The sequence below is a fragment of the Schistocerca piceifrons genome, chromosome 3 (assembly GCF_021461385.2).
Source record: "Schistocerca piceifrons isolate TAMUIC-IGC-003096 chromosome 3, iqSchPice1.1, whole genome shotgun sequence".
Lineage (NCBI taxonomy): Eukaryota > Metazoa > Arthropoda > Insecta > Orthoptera > Acrididae > Schistocerca > Schistocerca piceifrons.
In genome coordinates, this window is record NC_060140.1 from 856,192,166 (window position 1) to 856,213,882 (window position 21,717).

General features: G+C 39.6%; 1 protein-coding gene across 1 annotated transcript in view; it reads right to left on the reverse strand.

Moving 5' to 3' along the window:
* Window positions 1-6,272: 6,272 nt before the first annotated feature.
* The window catches only part of LOC124788317 (forkhead box protein J3-like), a 60,257-nt gene continuing 44,812 nt past the window's right edge, over window positions 6,273-21,717 (reverse strand). The window contains exon 6 of the mRNA XM_047255554.1: window positions 6,273-7,058. Within this exon, the coding sequence (XP_047111510.1) occupies window positions 6,580-7,058 (479 nt within the window). The 3' untranslated portion in view covers window positions 6,273-6,579. The remainder of the gene's footprint in view (window positions 7,059-21,717) is intronic.

Sequence of the window (21,717 nt, forward strand, 5' to 3'; positions counted from 1 at the left end):
GTGGAAACGTGTGTGGGCAAAGTTGTGTGGCGCACTGACAAGAGTTCATTCATAGTGTTGCAAGCTGAAAAACAGCTTACCAACAGAACAGCAAGGACACATGCAGAACAACACTACATAACACATACTGCCGTTGAAGATGTGTCACTAAATTAGTGTGAAACTCATTCGGCAAAATGAACACTGCATTTATTCAATTTCACATAGAAAAATTATTTTATATATATATATATATATATATATATATATATATATATATATATATATATATATATATATATAGCATAAGTAGCAAGATCTGCTGACTTCTAACGACCCTCCTCCGTCCCAATTTTATATGGCCTACATTCGGATTTTGACCATCCTGGTATGAAACAGCATCACATTTGTCATTCCAGTTCCATCCCGAATCCTTTAGCAAACAGGCCACTCTCTATCTCTCCCCCATCTACACTGATCTTTTCCTGAAAATGTGAACACAGTCCAAAACTATATTTACTGCAATTTTTCTGTGAGTCTTATCATTCCCTCTTTCACGAGTTTTCCCATTCACCTTTATAGTATTGATATATTGTAACAGTTCCACTGTGTTGCATTATTACTATAAATTTACATATATGTGCTTTCAAAATAGAAACTATTTATAATTAAAAAAAGAAAATTATTTTTACTACAATACTGTAATTTGGGAACACTTAAATATGTTAAGAGTTAATTTAATTTGTTATCTTTGCAGTGACAAAATGGCAACTTTATGATGTGATCAATCGCTGCATTTAGTAAAATTCAGAGAGATCGGAGAAAACCACAGAGAGGGTTTCTAGTGGTAAAACGTACTGGCAATTTGCCACAATTATCTTAAGTAGTACACCTCTATTATCAACTGCATGACAAAATCATGGTGGAACCATACAGTTTATTAAAAGTTAAATTCTGTGTCAGAGTATTCCTTGACACACAAGCAACAAAAGTATCAATTATCTCCATGCACATTTCACTGGACAATACATGAGATTCCTGTTGGAAGGGATATTATGAATGTCACTTTCCAGTGCTTGATTTGTGACGGTATGTGCCGGTACACTATACAAGTATCTCTGATGGAAGAAGTCATTAAAATAAGGTTTTAAGGCATTTAAATGAAAATAAAAAAAGACCCCCCTCCCCAGAATCTCACAGTATCGGAACCTCTTTTCTTACAAATCAAACATTGTCATTTTTTATGTTTGTCAAGGAGCTACAACAGTTGACCTATCCTTAAGAGCATTCTTGCACCTTTTCTTGAAATTTAGCATTCCTATTATGGACACATCTCCCTTCCAAAGCGAAAACATTCATATTATGGTGTCACAAAACTCCATAAAACTGTGCAAATGTTCATACGTATTTGCCTACCTAAGTCTCTTAACCATTCCATCTCTCAAGGAAAAAATTTCAAATCAACGAATGCCACTGACTACTTTTGTTTACCAATAACTGATACCTTATTCTACATAAACTGTCAATATATAAGTAGGGCTTTCATCCTCAATTATTGCAACAGAACAATTTCAATATAAAATGTAACAGGAACCTTAAATATTTGTGTTGTAACTACAAGATAACAAATTATGTCTCACAAAACTGTGAAACAATATTAAAAAACTTTACATATGTGTACCGAACACACTATTAAAATCACAATTGTGTGTTTCAAATTAGTTAGGAAAGACCACATTTAACATGCCTTTTATTTGATTTAACAGATCTGAAGAAATTCAAACAGGTTGGCATTGCAAAGACTATTGCAACAATAGACTGTAATAAAAAAATGTTAGGATTTTAAAACAGATAATCAAACTCAATTACTTACACATCATCACTACTATTAATTAATAGAGGGGGAGGGGGAGGGGCAGGTAAAATAAGAGTGACATATCAACTATGCCTCTCACTTAGAATTAAAATATTTTCTCCAATTTATAAATTTTATCCACCTGCACCACAGAAGGAAATAATGATATTAATTAATACACTTCATATTATTAAGGTAAAAAGTTATAAACTGAAGAAAGGGATGAACTACTACACCATATTGCCATCGTCAACACTACAAGCCAGAAGTACACACTGATTCGGTGCCTAGTACTGCATGCGGTTTTCCCTGAGTATGGGGATGGTGTCTGCGAGGGTAGTTAGTTGAATGGTAATTTAGTTTACCATGTTAAATGTTTGCACTACAGCTTACTGTACTGGCCTAAAAAGTCATAACTCTACAATGACAAAAACTCATGTGTTTACTTGGTTTAAGCAGACCAGGATGGGGCAGCAGAAGTAGAATTTATTTTGCTTCATACCAAAATATAGGAATGAGTACTGTGCATGCCAGAAAAAATTAAAGCAGTCCTCAACCTGGGAGTTAGTTTCAGTACTGCAGTGCCTTCCTGGGCAAGGTTGTATTGGAGGTGGTATGTCCTTGCCATCTTCCTATTGGAAAAACAATCCATCTTGCCATTTATAAGGGAGTTAAATTTAAAGTGGAGTTCAAATGACAGTACTCTCACCATTTTCATAAAAAAAAACAATTAAAGAGAAAAGTTCTCTCTCAAATTCACATCAAGAACTACTAGCTAAATACCAACCTCATAATCCCATGCATAATTTGGCACAGCTGTGAGATGTTACCACAACTGACAAGTGACATAAGAGGACTGGGGTTAAATGGCACCAACTGCTGCATACAGTGCTTGTCACCAGCAATAAAATGAAGTCAGAACATAAAGCAAGAGCATATCAGTTTCAAAATATACCAATATCACTAATAAGGGATAAACTCCCTCTCACCAGAGTTGAATTTAAAATTTCAGGTAGAGAAGTAAACTGTCTGTTTACTTGTACAACAAGATGATACTTGCAAATTGCATGAAAGAGACAAGTTACTTCCCATATCACATCTACAATAGGCTGAAGAGAGGCAAAACCAAAAAGTCACCATACGGATCCACCTAAATATGATGTTGCTGTTAGAAAGTAGAAAGTAGTAAGCAAAAAGCAGATTTAACACCTCCTGAAGTTTGATAGGGCAATCTTCCAGAAAAACAGAAATTCCGAAGCAGCAGTAAACGCTTAAAACAATACATTTACATTTTGTGAACAATCAACCTCAACTTGAATGATACTTGGTACAAACATATAAAATACTTAACACATTTCACTAGTTGTAAACCTCACAAAGAGCTGAAATTAGAAGTTTTAGCTGTTGCAAATATTGAAGTTTTTGTAACAGTATACCCACCATCACTAGTGCTCATTACACAAGCAGCAAAAAAAGAACATACAATAACATTCTAGGCAGTCTTCAGTACATTTCAATTAAAAACTACATTGCACTTATTGTAATGGGTGGCAAGATACAAGCAAAGTCACAAATTAATATCACAGTTATGGTTTGTAAATGTTCATGACATTCAGTTGCATTAATAGTGAATCTTAAATGTGTAATAATCTATTTAGCACTATTCCCTCATCTGGAAGTTAGCTATTCAGTTATTCCCTCCTTACGAACTTAGTGATTGGTTCCGCCATACTGCAATGAACCACTAAGCGGCAAGGGCAGATTTTCTGTTGTTTAAAGTTAGCAGCGTGGAGACCAGATGATGTAAGTATTTCAAAAATCCTCAAAATATCCAAAATACTAGAGGGGAGATTTAAATGTCTTCAATATCAACATCTAATACATATTCCAAATTCAACTGCAAACTTTGCACACAAATATATAAAAGCACAGATCTTGCTTCATAATGCAATCAAAAATCTGTGGGCCACTAATAGCTAAACAGAAAGAACACAGGCAAATTTTAACAAGTACAAGAATTATATACAAAACATAAAAAATTGTATGAGGACAGGCACATAAGTAGCAGAGATGTTTTTGTGGGAGTGCACATGTGAAAAAGAGAGGAGTACGGGAGAGGTGGTACACATTGTTATAAGCACATTAGTTACACTTTCTGCAACAGAAACTGAAATTTGAAAGCTGAATAACAATTTTTGTGTCTATTTATGAGCTTGTCATCCACCCGACACATCTTTTGAACGTACAATAGTGGTTGTCCTCATACCATTTTTTCCCTGTCATCCACATTGTTCACTATCTTATCAATATAAAATACAGTTACGCACAAGACAGTAATAAAATGTGAATAAAATATTAATCTTATGCATATTATCTGGTATCAATCTTAATTATAAATATTAATGGCTATTGTTGGTAATCTATTGTAGTACCCTTTCACTGAGTTTACTGAAACATTCTTAAAGGTTAAAAAAGGAAAGAGATCATTGTGTTCTCACATAATATGAGTGACTATTAAATTATTGGTTTGATCAGACATACATGAATTCTGAGATTCTTCCTCTCTATTTTCTGTCCACCAATGTATGCATACAGAAGACTTAAAATACTGAAAGGTAAGTACTCCTTCCATCTCCTCCCACATGTGATTTAATGTATGAAAAATGACTCTACACAGTAATTACAAGCACAGATCTAACTATAAACAAATTAGACTGCAGCTACAAGCAATTATTCCTGTGAAAAACATAAATGACTTCTGTTTTCAATTTAAATTCCTTTTTTTTTTTTTTACTAGCAGGCATTTGGTAATTGTTATATGCGTGGGAGTGAAGTGCAGATGCATAAACAATGAACTTATGAAAATATACACGCATTTAGTGTTGTAGATTTTATAGAACAACAAAAAGACAGCAATTCAGTTTTTACACTTAACTTCTGTTTGTTTAATTAATTTTCCCATACAGCTGCATTCTTTGAAAATTTTCAGACTCACATGCAGTCAATTCAGTACACATAAACCCTATCCTCGGGCACCGCTCTGTTAGTTGGTTGTCAACTGTCACATTTTTGTGGGTGTCACTTGGCTTGAGTTATATTATTGGTGGCCTCCAAAAGCTGTACGAGGATGACATTTAAGTACCTCAAGACTGGTACCTGTGAGTCAAAAAAATTCTTCAAGGAACACGGATGGTCAAGCGAATTGAAAGAACGAAGGAAAGAAGGAAGGTGTGGGTTTAACATCCCATCAGTCACAAGGTCATTAAAAAGAGCCCAGATTGAGAAAAGATCGGGAAGGAAATTGGTTGTGCCCCATCAAAGCAACCATACCAGCATTCACTTTAAGCAGGTTAGGGAACCACAGAAAACCTAAACTGGATGGCCAGGCAGGTATTCAAACTGCTGCACTTCCGAATACGAGTCCAGCCTTTTAGCACTGGCCTGGGCACCTCGCCTGATGCAAGCAAACTGAGTAAACAGGAGACATACTAATTTAGTTACAAGTATGATTTTCATAAACTGCATATCAAAACTGTTGCTAGGTTAGCACTTTTTCAATTTTCTTTGTCCTTTGTGGATGCCCACCACATTCTGCAATGTACACAGCAGATCAGTCTGTCACTAAAGCAAATACACAGCAAATTTTGCAGCAGCACAAAATGTGAATTTAAATAGTAGCTGGTATTTCACAAATTACTACAGCAACTAATGAAGTGATGCATTACTATCAGTTATCAATGCAACTGCTAATCTGTCTTATATGGGGTAAAATGATCTCTTGTGCATCTGTACACATTCAAGTAATGATATGTTACAAAACGTATAATAAATTACTTCATATGGTCACTTTTCATTTTAAACAAATGTGTGTGAAGATGAAGGAGTAGATAGGTGATAAGTCACAGTAGGTGTATGTGTTGGGCTTTGTGTGGTGGTAGGGTTATGGAGGAGAAGGAAGGGAGGCAGAGGGCGAGAAGAAAGAAAGAAAAAGAGAGAGAGAGAGAGAGAGAGAGAGATTTTGAAGTCTAACCTATACTTGTGTAGCTCATCTAGTTTTTTACAACCGTTTTTTACAACCACAATATCCTCTACATTCATGTATGCAAATAAATCCATCAAATTGACTTTATGCAGAATCTTCTGATGCATTAGATAAGCACTTTTCATTGAAAAATAAAGAAATTAAAAATAGCTGTACAGTTCCTTGACACATGTCTTTGTTTCTCAAAGTACTCCTACAGCTGTAATGTCTATAATGGCACACAACACTGGAGCGGATCGCCTAGGCAGTTATTGTTACAGCAGTAATATACTGAGCAACCATAAAATTTCTTAGAGTTTATTATTCTGTATTTGTTTATTTTTATAAAAAATGTGTACTGCGACAAAGGAAGAACAAGATATGCTCCCCAGTTCCAGAAAACAAAGAAATACCAAGGCATAAAGCTGAAACGTGCCAAATATTGTACTGATGATAATAATCAGGCATATAATTATTTTTCTCTCGTAACAGTTCTAACAATCACAGAGGCACATAAGAGGAAATGAACTGTGGTCAGAGTGCCACAGAACAATATAAAAGAGGAGAAAAATGGCACAAATTATGAGGGGTTTTACATAATTATTTTTGCTCGCACACTGAGGCCACAGTCTCGACTGACTATACAGTTACGGAGAGGCTCCACAGAGCCCCACCAAAGATACCAGTCTCCTCCTCCCCGCGAGCTGATAAGTGTTAGCCCCCACTACAGCAAACGGTCCCAATCAAAAGTGTCCGCCACATCTGAGTCCGAGTCCTGCTGCTGTGAATACTGGCACCTGAACATGAGCTGATCTGCCTCTGCACCCTGCTGATGATCCAGATGCTGTTGTTGATTCTCTTGTTGCTGCTGTTGATGGTGTTGGTGGTCCTGCTGCTGGTGCTGCTGCTGGTGCTGCTGCTGTTGTTGTTGCTGTTGCTGTTGCACGTAATCATAGTCGAGGCCTGCAGTTACCTGGGTGCCAGTATAGCAGCCACTGGCCTCAAGCGTAGTGGGAGTCGCACCGTAACGCACATACAAGTCATTGGAGGCAGAGGGTGGTGCCGATGGTGCTGCAGGATAAGAGCAGGACTCGTCCAGGTACTGGTACTCCGAGAGCAGCCCTGTCAGCACGGCCGACAACTCCGCTGCATCTGCCAGCTCCAGGGCACTCTCACCCTCTGCAAATGCCGAGTTGCTGCTGCCTGTGGGCACAGAGTCCAGCATCGAGGAACCATTTGCTACTCGTAATGACTTCTGAGAAGTCAGCTTTCACTAATGAAGTCTTCTAAAGTTACTAGCCATGGAAAGAATTCTCTTGAAGTAATGAGCAGGGAACCAATTGATAAGTCACTCTAAGATGGTGCTACCACTTGGCTAATTAATTAATCAATTTTTTATTTACATGTCAAGTTCTGTAGGACCAAATTGAGAAGCATATCTCCAAGGTCATGGAACGTGTCAATACATAAAATTACAACATAAAAGTAATAACAGATAAAAATAATATGTTTATGAACCCAAAAAAAGTGAAGCCATAAGTTTAAGTAAACGCAAACAACAATGAAACAACAATCAGCTTAATTTTACAAGGAACTCCACGAGGAAACTCTTCAGTTTTGATTTGAAAGTGTGTGGATTACTGCTGAGATTTTTTTAATTCTAGTGGTAGCTTACTGAAAATAGATGCAGCAGTATACTGCACAGCTTTCTGCACAAGAGTTAAGGAAGTCTGATCCAAATGCATGTCTGATCTCTGATGAGTATTAACTGAGTGAAAGCTGCTTATTCTTGGGAATAAGCTAATATTGTTAATGAGAAATGACAGTAAGGAATATATATATTGAGAGGCCAATTTAAAAATATCCAGATTCCTGAACAGTGATTGACAAGAGGTTCATGAACTTACACCACAAAAATATCCTTTTAGAATGGGAAGAGTTACCCCAAAATATAATATCATATGACAGAAGTGAATGAAAATAAGCAAAGTAGACTAATTTTTGTGTCGAACGATCACTCACTTCAGATACTGTTTGAATAGTAAAAATGGCAGCATCTAGTCTTTAAACAAGATCCTGAACGTGTGAAATTAAAAAGTCAGGTTTTGTTGAATTGTGTGTCAGAAATGGTAAAAACTGAGACCTACTGTGATTTAGCATTAGTTTATTTTCTACAAGCCTGAACAGTATTTTATCAGATGTGACAATCATTTTTACAACATTCTTCCAGAGGCAAAGAGGAGAAATCTAAAAAAGGTATACAGAATATATCAGGACACTGAATATGTTGTGACTAATGAAAATTCGTGTTAAACTGGGACTCAAGTGCAGGTTTCCGGATTTTCAAGAACAGTCACCCTAACAATTAGGCTATACGAGCACACATTTGAGGCTGACTGATGTTTCCAAAGGTTTTCTCCCAGAGCATATGTGGGGTGTACGATGCATAACTTTTGCCAAAAGAGTGTAATAGTTTCTTCTCTAAGGCTTTTCTACTAATTATTTTTGTGAACTGGTGTCTTCTGATCCTTCTGCCTGAGCCAGAGCAGAATGGGAAGCAGGAATCCAAGTCTGTACTGCCAGTGGTGCTGTTATGCTCTCCACTTAACATCTCAAATGATTCAATCACAAGAGCTTTCCCTGTAGTGTCCCTGGGAGATTACTCATTATCTCTGATCCTGATCACCAACTGTGACATATGTCTTCTGCTCGAGTCGCCTTCAGTGAGATTGGACTCATCCTAAATCCTGACACCTTCAATTCTTATGTATTCACTGACCATCCACAATTTACTTCAAATTGACTTAAGTTCTTAACACTTCCTCCTGCTATGTAGGGCCCTTGTATACCAATAACAATAAACAATTTTTGAGCCAAATTTGGATCGTTATACACCTATCATGACATCTCTTTCCTCATTCGGTCATTCTGTACTTATTGTTAGAAGTACGATCCTGTAACCTTTTAGCCTATTTGTGACTGCTAAAAGTCTTGACCAACAGTATATTCATGTGGAATGAGCAAAATGTAGCTTTGTCAGTAACATTCTTCAGAGTATGTGATCACATTGTCAGATCACATTGTCAATGTGTAAAATTCTTCGACATTTTGACCACTGTTGCAAATGGCCTTCCTGAGGGTGTTTCTGCAAATTGCTGAATGAGAAAAACTTAAGTTCTTATGAAAATGTTTCACTGTACAAAATTAAACTAAATGAAATTTTCTACAAAAAAGGTTACATTCATTTATTTCTATAGGACTAATAATTTCCGCATTATCAGGATTCAAAAATTGCAGATTGTTAAAAGCGTATTGTTCTGAAAAATTATAAAATTAACACTTCTTTAATTAAGTAGGTTAAAAGCAAATTTTAAATCTGTCAACCACATCTATGAGCAGTAGAGCCATATTCAGGGATAAATTGTGTTGCAGGAGTGCAACAAGGTGCAGGGGGTCAGTGTGGGTTTGAAGTGCAAGGGAATGTAGGTCATTGGATTGTGTTCATGCACTTCCCTCCTTCATAGGTCTGCAGACTGTAGGTCAAGCAGGAGATTCCCCACTCTATCAACTCCACTACATCACAATAAGCAACTACAGAGTGTTTCACAAAATTATACCGACCCTCCAGAGCACACCTCAGCAATCACTGGCGATGTAGTGCACAGACGTGCCGAGGACTATTTATTTTGCACAAAATGCGTTAACACTACACTGACTGCAGGTACAAGTTACTGATAACACTGACACAGAATCTATGTACAAGGTGTGAGAGGAAAGTAATGGGACTGACAACACTGCAAGCGATCTGGCAACGCTGTGTTGTTCTGCTTGCATAGACCAGCATTCATCCCTGCCAGGCGCTCGGACCGAGTTTCAGCTCTGTACAGCAATCATTTGATTTTTGAAAGCACCGTCACAGAAGTTGTGTGTTATCAAATTGGAACAGCGGAATTTAGAACAAAGTTATGCCATCAAGTTTTGTGTTAAACTTGAGGAGTCTGCAAGTGTGGCATCTGAAAAGTTGAAACAGGCCTATGGGGAACATTTCCTATCAAAGGTAGAAATTTTTCACTGTCACAAATCTTTTTGGAAGGCCAAGAACATGCTGAAAATGAACCTCGCTCAGAGAGACCTTCGACCTCAAAAACTGACAAAAACATCGAACGTGTGCTTGATCTTGCAAGGTCATAACCGACGTTTAACAATAAGGACCGTGGATGACCTGTTATACTTAAATATTTTCATAGTACATCAAATTTTGTCTGAAGTTTAGCACACAAAAAAGGTTTGTGCCATAATGGTGCTGAAAAACCTCACAACTGAACAGAAGGGCAATCAAAGAAATGTGTGCGTTGATCTTCTTGAGAGGATTGCCGATGACCACAAATACGATCACAGGTGATGAATACAAGATCTTTTAGTACAATCCTGAGACAAAGCAGCGAAGTGAGGAGTGGCACACTGAGAGACATCCTCAACCGAAAAAAGGTAGAATGAGCAAATTGAAGATCGAAATGGTGCCAATTTGCTTTCTCGGTGGTAGGAGTATCGTGCACATAGAATTTGTTCCTGCAGGGCAAACTATCAACCAAGGGTCTTACAAAGATGTGCTCAACAGGTTCAGGCAAAGAGTGAATCGAGAGAGACGAGAACATTCAAAATAATGTGACCGACATGTTAAAGGCCTCACCAGTTTAAGCCTTTCCAGCACTGCTGCAAGACTGGGAACAACAACTCCACCAGTTTATAAATGTTAAAGGGGACAATATTGTAGTTTGAAAAAAAATAAAAACTTTGGTACACAAAAAAATCACATACCTCATCTGTATTTGCCTACTGTTCTACACACCTGGATAAGAAATTGGTTCTTAGCCATCCTGTTCTTCTGGGAAAAGCAACTCCCCCCCACCCCCCCACCATGAGCACTGCTTGCTTTTCCATTTTACAGATAGGTTATACCTCCCCAGCATTTCCTGTTCAGTTCTCTTATTGTGAGTACACAAAATAACTCCACAGAGATCATTTTTATATAGTGGAGTTATTTTCAGTTTATTAAGTGATAATTTATTTGCAGTTGTTAAGTGAGCTATTGTGTTAAAATGCTTAACAGCTGTAAGTGTTAACTGTCTACCACACTATCTTTCTCCAAATGCAACATACTATCAATATGTCTTCGACAATGTCAATTTCACTGGTTTTGCACTCAGTGTCTGGAATACCTTTCACAGCATGAGGGGTATCAATTGCATCACCCCTGCCTAACGCCTCCCAATAGCTGAAGAGGTCCAAAGCATTACACTGTTGCCCTCTACAACAGCAATAGGTCCTCTAAGTGTTATAGGACTTTAGATATTTTAACATAAGTCAAGTAATGCATTACAGCAGGCTACTGTTCTACACTCGAAATTGATCAGTCCCATTCCATCAGACACATTCACGCTGAAACCTCACCACTGAGTGCCATTACACCCCCCACCTCAACTGCCTCAGACATGTTCACACCTACCTTGGAAGATATACTATGGATCTGCCAGGAAGTTTTATACTTTGGATGTTTGGGAACTAGCTCCACTTGGTGCAGTGCCAGAAATTCCTGAATGGAAGAGATTTATGAAGTCTAACAGAAAAACAATTAATGGCAAAAGAAGTGCAGTAACTTTTTGGTCATTCATTATTCACCACCACAATTACACACAGAGTTACAATGTGCTGTCAACATGAAACAGCAACAGAGTGTCACATTTACCAATCCAATGCCTTTCCCACCAACACTACATAAATTATTGACATCACATGTACAAATTACAGACAAAGGAATGTATTTTGCTTAATAACTCCTAACAAATGCACTATGCAAATATGAGCTCAGTGAAGTTATTTTGTCTACCCATATATATATATATATATATATATATATATATATATAAAAAAAGAAAGATGATGAAACTTACCAAACAAAAGTGCTGGCAGGTCGATAGACACACAAACAAACACAAACATACACACAAAATTCTAGCTTTCGCAACCAATGGTTGCCTCGTCAGGAAAGAGGGAAGGAGAAGGAAAGACAAAAGGATATGGGTTTTAAGGGAGAGGGTAAGGAGTCATTCCAATCCCGGGAGCGGAAAGACTTACCTTAGGGGGAAAAAAGGACAGGTATACACTCGCACACACACACATATCCATCTACACATACACAGACACAAGCAGACATTTTGTGTGTGTGTGCGAGTGTATACCTGTCCTTTTTTCCCCCTAAGGTAAGACTTTCCGCTCCCGGGATTGGAATGACTCCTTACCCTCTCCCTTAAAACCCATATCCTTTTGTCTTTCCTTCTCCTTCCCTCTTTCCTGACGAGGCAACCATTGGTTGCGAAAGCTAGAATTTTGTGTGTATGTTTGTGTTTGTTTGTGTGTCTATCGACCTGCCAGCGCTTTTGTTTGGTAAGTTTCATCATCTTTCTTTTTAGATATATTTTTCCCACGTGGAATGTTTCCCTCTATTTTTATATATATATATATATATATATATATATATATATATATATATATATATATATATTAAAAAAAAAAAATTGACATGAAATGCTGAGGAGGTACAGTCTGTAAACTGGAAAGTACTCATGGTGGGAGAAGTTGTCTTTTCCCAGAAGGTATTGTTCTTCTGGGAAAGACAACTTATCCCATGATGAGTACTTTCCAGTACAGGATGACTAAAAATCAATTTCTCATCTAGCAGTCAGAAGAGAATGCAGAGATTTACATGGAGTCCACCCATATGCATTACTTGCATTAGTGTTATTACTAACTCATATCTGCATTCCATGTAGTGCTAACATATTCTGCACAAAATAAACGTTAAATAGGAATGCATATGCAATGCATCCCTAGTAATTCATAAGGCATGCCATGGAGGGCCCGTATGACTTTGTGAAACACCCCATAGTTGCTTCTTGTGACACAGTGGGGTAGGCAGAGTGGGGAACTGCCTGCTCGATCTTCACCTTGCAGACCTACGAATGAGGGAAGCACACGGGCACAATCCAGCGACCAACCTTCCATCGTGCTTCTGTCCCACACCATCTTCCCCCTCCACCCTGTTACACCCCTGGAACACAATTTGTCTTAATATGGCTCTACTGCACTTAGATGTGCTACACACATCTAATATTAGTTCTTAAACCGCTTCCTTTAAAGATAAACATTAATTTTATAATGTTAGAACAATATTTTTAATAATCTGTGATTTTTCCATCCCCTGAAAGTAGAAACTATTAGTCCTAGAGAAAAAATGAATAGGTCATTTTCTGTAGAAAATTTCATTAATTTAATTATGTACTGCAAAACTTTTCATTTAGTTTAATTCTGTACTGGAAAAAGCTTTTGTTAGAAGCCGCGGCTTTCGAGTTAGCTGAGAATAATATAACAAAGTGACCTGTAAACCCACCCCCATCCAAACACACACAGTACAAGTCAGGATTTTTTAGTTGTGTTGTTCATGACACTCCTTCCCAGCACTGTCCAATGATTTACGACCACGTGATTTTTCCTCCCTAATCGACTTTTTTTGGTCTTTGCTGACTGGGCTAGTAAGTTGAGACCAAAAAGGGCTAAGGTTAGACCCAGGGGAAAGGCACATTTAACAAAAGTACTTTAAATGTGCAAGGAAGTATTGATAGTAAGTGTGTTGTGAATTAGGTAAGTACAGAAGCATTAGAGCAACTGTGGGAGCAAACTGCAGCTCTTCTGTTGGAGAAGCAACCTCTGAGGAAAAATTTGAATCAGGCAGCTGCAGAAATATCAGTGTTTCATGGGAATAAAAGATGCAAATACAGCTACTATTTCAGCTTCACAATATCAAGTTGTTTCACCACCTGTGGTAATATCAGTTAAGTTGGAGGTAGAGTTTCATTGAGCAAGTTTATTCAGTCTTTTCCAGAATGGTTGAATAAAATGTGCACAAATCCCTAAGGAATATCAGATGTGTGCATCATACTCATATGTGCACACAGTTGAGCAAGTTCAAATTGTATTGATGAAGAGACTTTCAAACAAAAAAAGGTTCAGATTCAATCATGATAAGTAATCTACTTTGAGGAAAGACCATGCCACGGATTTTGACGTATTTATAGATAGAATCCAAATTCAAGAAAGAAGAATAGCAATCAGTCACAAAAAACTTGAATATTATTGCAGATCGATTTCAACTACAGAACAGTCATCATCGGTGCATAAAATACCTAGTATGATCACAGTGACATAAAGTTCAAGCAAATGTAGACCACAATTTACAGAAATACATGCAGCACCCATTGCAGTGAAAGCGAAGTGGCCGAAGTCTAATACAAAGTTGAATCTGTTTCTGTTGCAATTTTGTATTAGGCCTCAACCACTTTGGTTCCACTAGCTGTATATTTGAAGGAAACATTCCACGTGGGAAAAATATATCTAAAAACAAAGATGATGTGACTTATCAAACGAAAGCGCTGGCAGGTCGATAGACACACAAACAAACACAAACATACACACAAAATTCAAGCTTTCGCAACCAACTGTTGCTTCATCAGGAAAGAGGGAAGGAGAGGGAAAGACGAAAGGATGTGGGTTTTAAGGGAGAGGGTAAGGAGTCACTCCAATCCCGGGAGCAGAAAGACTTACCTTAGGGGGAAAAAAGAACAGGTATACACTCGCACACATACCCATATCCATACACAGACACAAGCAGACATTTGTAAAGGCAAAGAGTTTGGGCAGAGATGTCAGTCGAGGTGGAAGTACAGAGGCAAAGATGTTGAAAGACAGGTGAGGTATGAGTGGCGGCAACTTGAAATTAGCAGAGGTTGAGGCCTGGCGGATAATGAGAAGAGAGGATATACTGAAGGGAAAGTTCCCATCTCCGGAGTTCTGACAGATTGGTGTTAGTGGGAAGTATCCAGATAACCCGGACGGTGTAATGCTGTGCCAAGATGTGCTGGCCGTGCACCAAGGCATGTTTAGCCACAGGGTGATCCTCATTACCAACAAACACTGTCTGCCTGTGTCCATTCATGCGAATGGACAATTTGTCGCAATAAACCAGAGCCACTTCCTCATCCCCTCAAACCCAGAACCTCCCACAGAAGAACCACAAAAGTGCCCCACTTGTGACAGGATACTTTCCGAGACTGGATCAGACTCTGAATGTGGCTCTCCAGCAGAGATACGACTTCCTCAAATCCTGCCCTGAAATGAGATCCATCCTTCATGAAATCCTCCCCACTCCACCAAGAGTGTCTTTCTGCCGTCCACCTAACCTTCGTTAGGCAGACAGTGTTTGTTGGTAATGAGGATCACCCTGTGGCTAAACATGCCTTGGTGCACGGCCAGCACATCTTGGCACAACGTTACACCATCCGGGTTATCTGGATACTTCCCACTAACACCAATCTGTCAGAACTCCGGAGATGGGAACTTGCCCTTCAGTATATCCTCTCTTCTCGTTATCCGCCAGGCCTCAACCTCTGCTAATTTCAAGTTGCCGCCGCTCATACCTCACCTGTCTTTCAACAACATCTTTGCCTCTGTACTTCCACCTCAACTGACATCTCTGCCCAAACTCTTTGCCTTTACAAATGTCTGCTTGTGTCTGTGTATGGATATGGGTGTGTGTGCAAGTGTATACCTGTCCTTTTTTCCCCCTAAGGTAAGTCTTTCCACTCCCGGGATTGGAATGACTCCTTACCCTCTCCCTTAAAACCCACATCCTTTCGTCTTTCCCTCTCCTTCCCTCTTTCCTGATGAAGCAACTGTTGGTTGCGATAGCTTGAATTTTGTGTGTATGTTTGTGTTTGTTTGTGTGTCTATCGACCCGCCAGCGCTTTCGTTTGGTAAGTCACATCATCTTTGTTTTTAGATATATTTTTCCCACGTGGAATGTTTCCCTCTATTATATGAGGGTTGGAACTTTAATAGTGGCAACTATTTATTTACAGCTTGTACAAAATAGCTATGTGTTTCAAAGTTTTACTGACCTTCAAAGTAGTCTCCAGCATTGTGTATAACCTGTTGCCAGCAATATGGAAGTTGTAGTATACTCATAGCTGTGCCAGTTGTGTTGACAATTCAAGTGGCGCAGTCTATTGCGCGACGAATTTGTAGCAGTTCTGAAGTGAATGACGTGAAGTGTTTCCTTCAGTTTAGAAATCAAGTTGAACTCATGAGGACTTAAGTCAGGGGAGTGCAGTAAGTAGTATAGCACTTAGCAGCCCCATCAAACAAATCAGTAACAGCTTGGACTGTACGTACTTGAGCAGTCCTGCAAAATGATGGTCAGGTCCTGCAGAAAGTGTCATCACTTCTGTCTCTATGCTGTTCATTTTTGGAACACAACCTACGACCAGCTTAGAGACAGAAGTGATGACACTTTCTGCAGAATCTGACCATCATTTTGCACAGGACAATGCTGAAGCACGTACAGTCCAAGCTGTTACTGATTTTTTTTGACTGATGGGGCTGCGAAGTGCTATACGACTTACTGCACTCTCCTGACTTAAGCCCTCGTGAGTTCAACTCGATTTCTAAACTGTAGGAAATGCTTCACAGCATTCACTTCAGAAATGCTACAAATTCGTCAGGTAATAGACCGCACCGCTCGAACTGTCAATACAGTTGGTATTGTTAAGAGTATCCTACGACTTCCACATTGCTGGCAACGGGGTATACACAATGCTGGTGACTACTTTGATGGTCAGTAAAACTTTGAAACACGTATCTATTTTGTACAAGCTGTAAATAAATAGCTGCCACTATTAAATTCCAACCCTCGTATTTCTGTATCTAAATTGTGGTCCACATGTGCCTGAACTTTATGTCAATGTGACCACACTAGATATTTTATCCCTTGACGATGACTATTCTACAGCTGAAACTGACCTGCAATAAAATTCAGGTAGGTCACGACTGATCACTGTTCTTCCTCCCTGAAACTTTGACGGTCACTGCGCAAAGGGATCTCACATACTCTGACATAAATAAAATCTAAGTTGTTTCTTGCCACAGCTTTTGACAGAATACTGAGAACAGAACAATACACATTCTACTTCACCAGGAGGTGGCTAGCAATATTGACATTTAGGGAATTGGTCCTAGAACAAGTGGTGAGATCAGTTCATGGTGCTAAGTGCCTTACATCAAACATTAGACTGAGGGAAGAGGGAAACTAGGTACTGACAACTGTGAGCCAAACATCTGACAAGTGCCATGTAACTGAAGCCGGGTGTGGCCATTGCTATAGACCAGTACACCACGCATACTAGTGCTGGGAACCATATTACATGCACTGCAGGAAATGAGCCATACAAAATAGCCATGCCCTAAGCCTCAATAAGAGCAGACAGAAATTCAGCAAGGGGTAGAAGCAGAAATTGGGGAAATGCAACACAGCTGCCTCGCAGAGCTCCCATTAAACACCATTACACCAGTGAGAAGCATGGTATTAGAAACAACTGTTTAGGATGTGAGACAATATACAATTTATGCTCGTGGGAGCTTAATCTGAAAACTGGGAAAGCAGTATTTGCGGCTGCAGCCCGACTAGTGGCTCAGGAAACCAGTTTTTTTTTTTTTTTTTTTTTTTTACTCCTGGGGAGTGATTTCCTGGAACGCATTCACATCTTGGTCTAGTTTCAATAGTTTACAGTTATTTGGCAGCAACAGTACTGACAGGCATGTGAGAAGGCTGAAAAAGGATTGGTCCAACCACTCTCAAAAGACTGACCCACTTTAAGGTATAAGTCAAGTGTTTCCAAGCTATATGCAGTGGAATGAGATGAGTTTTGTGGGTGCAGGTCAAATCTAGCGTCAATAATTTTGGCAGACCAGATGTCACCATACCTGAGGAGAACAGATTTAGCAAGTGTACAAGAGTGCCAATAAAATAAGTTGTGAAACAGGGAGCAAAGAAAAAGGATAAATGGGAAAAAATTATGAGATAGAAAAATGTACGCAAATATCAGAAGTTAAAAGAAAAGTTTATGCAGCTGCCTGCATAGGATGGAAATAACTGTATCTAATACTTGAAGGATTTAGTTCAGTTTTTGAGGGACAGCAAGATTTTATGCTTCTAATTTAATGAATCATATCTCCACGGGCTACAAAGGGCTGATAAGCTGAAAACTGAACGGATTCCCTATCATTTTCAAACTTGTTGTTGAACAAAGCACTCGGAAGCATTTGGATGCCGGTAAATTTAGTCCTCAGTTTTGCCTACTGTCATACTCCTGTAACAGACGCAAGATGGAGAAAATCTGTATCAAATATGTGTTAACACAAGATGTTTGAACAAAGGCCCATCATGAATAGATGAGACATTGGATCATTTAAACAACTCCCAGTATTTCAGAAGTTTAGACGTCAACCGATTTATCAGCAGCTACTCATCTCCTGTCATGACCATGAAAAGATGGAATATCTAATTATGAGAATTTGAGGATGTCCTCAGGGTTATATAAGGCACCAGCAACAATCCAACAATCTACAAATTTATTTATTATAAGATTTAGACTTTCTATGAAATCTTCAACCTAGTCCACTGTTAACTGAGAATTTCCTTCCTCTTGTTATGTGAAAGAATTACTATCATTTTTGGATTTGACAACTGTTGCCATCACTTTGTACTAGAATACATCACTACTGTCAAACATCTCATTAAATTACTAAGGAAGAGAGTGTTATTTAGGCTACAAGGACTCTGAGTGTGTAACACTCTTGTTACAATTGAAAGATGTTTAAAGTTAATCAGCTGTTTTGGTACACACTGAGGAATGATTTGTACTCTTCTGTGATGCCAGTCATTATGCAACCGGGTATGTTGACGGTCAAGTTCATGGAGAATTTAAGCCCCCTATTCAGTACGCATAGGCAGTTAAACAAAGCTGAACTCTCTTACAACACAACAGAGAAAGTACTTTTAGCTTTGTCTATAGAGCAAATTATTTCAAACGTTATTTGTATAGAAAAAGTTTACCGCTCCAACAGATCATTATGCATTAATGCTATTTCAAGCCTCAAGGACCTTAGTAGTAGGTCACTACATGGGCATTTAAGTAAATAAGACTACTCAGTAAGACATGAGCTAAGAAACCCCTACCACAATACTGATGCCTCGAGTTGGAAAGTTTGGTATATACACGTATATGATGTCCTGATTTTTGAACTTCAGATAGCTCAGCAAGGGGATTAACAATGCAAGCAAATTCTAAGCACCATTTGGATTTGTTGTCATTAATAAAGTCCTCTGTCACAAAAAGGTCCATAGCAATAGTGTGTTCATCCCTACATTAGTGTAACCGAGCTACGACAGGTCAGGAATGATAAGGAATGCACTGAGACTGGACAAACTGGCCAATGGCCGTCAACAGTGGATCACCACATGTGGATAGAAAGACATGCAACAAGAGAAGGATGGTCAATGGAGATGGCTTAGTAGAATAACAAGTCCCATCAAGTACCCATAGAACAAAACCTAAGAAGTAGCCAAAATGTGAGACCAAACCAATGATGATTAAAAAGAACAATGCAAGAGAGCAGTGAATACACAACTGAGGCAGAGCCACAGTGCACCAAGCTTTATAGGGCTGTGGTGGGCTTCAATTGACTGGTGAGATGGGTGTGCATCTAAACCTTGGCCTCCACAAAAATCACTGCTGGTGGTCTGGAGCTCAAGTTATATCCTCGCAGTTGGGGGACTGGCAAAGTCGGGCTTTCCTACTCCGACTGAGTCACAGACGGCAGCGCAATGAGGAGGCACGGGCAGAGCTGACTGCTATGATGGTACTGAAAACCCTTGGAGTGTTAGCTGTAGCAAGGTACCACCCGTGGTGGGTAGCCACCACCAACAAGTCTTTCGCTCTGTATGTGCTTTCCCACACAGTCGTGCCCAGAGAATAATGCCCCGCATGGTGGGTCCACTGTTCCTGGGGCTAGGAGACGGAGGAGAGTACGCGGCTGTTGCCCACAGTCGTGGATGGGAGTGGTCCTGTACGTGCTTACTCAGGGACATTGTGAGCATAGCCATTGTGGTGATACTTCCCATGGCTTTTAACATTTGCTGTTTAAACACCTGCAACATATGCTCTGCTCCGCCAGTCGAGGAGACGTACAATGGCAGACTAAATAGGTGTCTGATGCCATCTGAAACACAGAATTGTTCGATAGTCGTTGCTGTAAGTTGAGGCACACTGTCCGACACAATGGTTCGGGGAAGCCCTTCGACGGAGAGAATTTGGAGGAGTGGATTAACTGTGATGTCTGTGGTCTGTGTGGTGGAAACCACCCTGCCACATATGGGTATTTAGAGTACGCATCCACGAAAATTAGTGACAGAGCCCAGAAAGGGGTCCACAAAGTCCAAATGAATGTATTCCCAGGAGTCAAGGGGTGAAAGAATGAGGTGGAGCGATTTGATGCCGGGAGTGAGTGGAACATCTGTGCACCACGGCTTCCACAACTTCATTCAGCTTCAGCCAGCAGGTGTGTATCTGTGACATTCCCAAGTGCCTGTAATGGAGGATTTCTAAAACTTGAGGTTTCTGGCAGTCAGGATAATGACACAGTGAGCACCTGCCAGTGTGCGGCAGGAGAACATTAATGACGACTGACTGACAGTGGGAAATGCGAGCCCAGGCTCACAGCTCAGGATTGGAGTTCTTCAAAAAATATGTGGACCACCCACTGAACACACCATAAGATAAGAGTTGCAGCACATGTCTGCAGTGATTCGAACAGCTGTAATGGGAAACCCGTTCAAAGTGTGGTGTCATTTCACATCTATGCGGAGACAGGAAATTTCCTGCCAGCCAAAGCCCCATGCAGACTTTTGTATTGGGATCCAGATGGACCATCTCATCTCGAATTAAAAAGTGAAGTCTCATCAGCAAATCATTCCTTATAAACTGGTCACCTACAAGCGATATGACCAACACGGTTGCTTGTGATCTTGATGAAATTCGGGTTGTGATGTGACCACATGGAATCATTGTGAGTAATAATTTGAAAGCAACATAGAAATCTCTCAAAAGTGAGAGGGAAGCCAGTATTTTCAGTAAAAAAAAAAAAGTCTCCAGGGAAGTCTAAGAAAGGAAGAGTAATTGTTGGAGAGTATCATGGGAGACCTGAAAGGCAGTGAAATGCCGTTTCAGCCATGGTAAATAAGTGAATTGTCTTTGGGAACATTGAAAGGCAGAAATGCATGTGGGCGGCTTTTCACCTGGGCAGTGTCACCTTTTGTACTGGGTTGGTACCTTGAATCTGCTGTCGATCCTTCAAAACCTGAATGTCCTGATGATGCAACTCAGTTCGCTGCTGCTGCAGCTGTTGTAACAACTGTTGCTGCAAGAGAAGCTGTTGCTACTGCTGTTCCATGAGCTGCACGAGCTTTGTGTCCGTAGGACACGGTGAACATCTTACCTTGCTGCCAATTATTTTAACAGAGCTTCGACAGAGGGTCAGAAACCGCTAAGAATGTGCCGAGACTGGACCAACCGGCCAAGGATCATCAGCAGCAGATTGTCGCGTGTGGACAGAAAGACAGTCAATGAGAGGAGGATGGAGAAAGAAATCAGAGATCAAACAAACAATGAGTAAATAGAACAATACAAAATAGAAGCAAATTCACAACTGAAGTGAGATTTATAGGGCTGTGGTGAATATTAATTGGGTGGTGAGATGCGTGTGGCCTTGAGGGGCGTCGAAGCCAGCTCTACAGATGGTGACACTAATGCCTGTAGTTTTAACAATCTCACCTACTGGCCAAGATCAAGTTCCCAGTCTTTCAGCAGGCTCTGACAGTCAGTGGGCTGGGATACCAGACACATCCCTTAGAGAA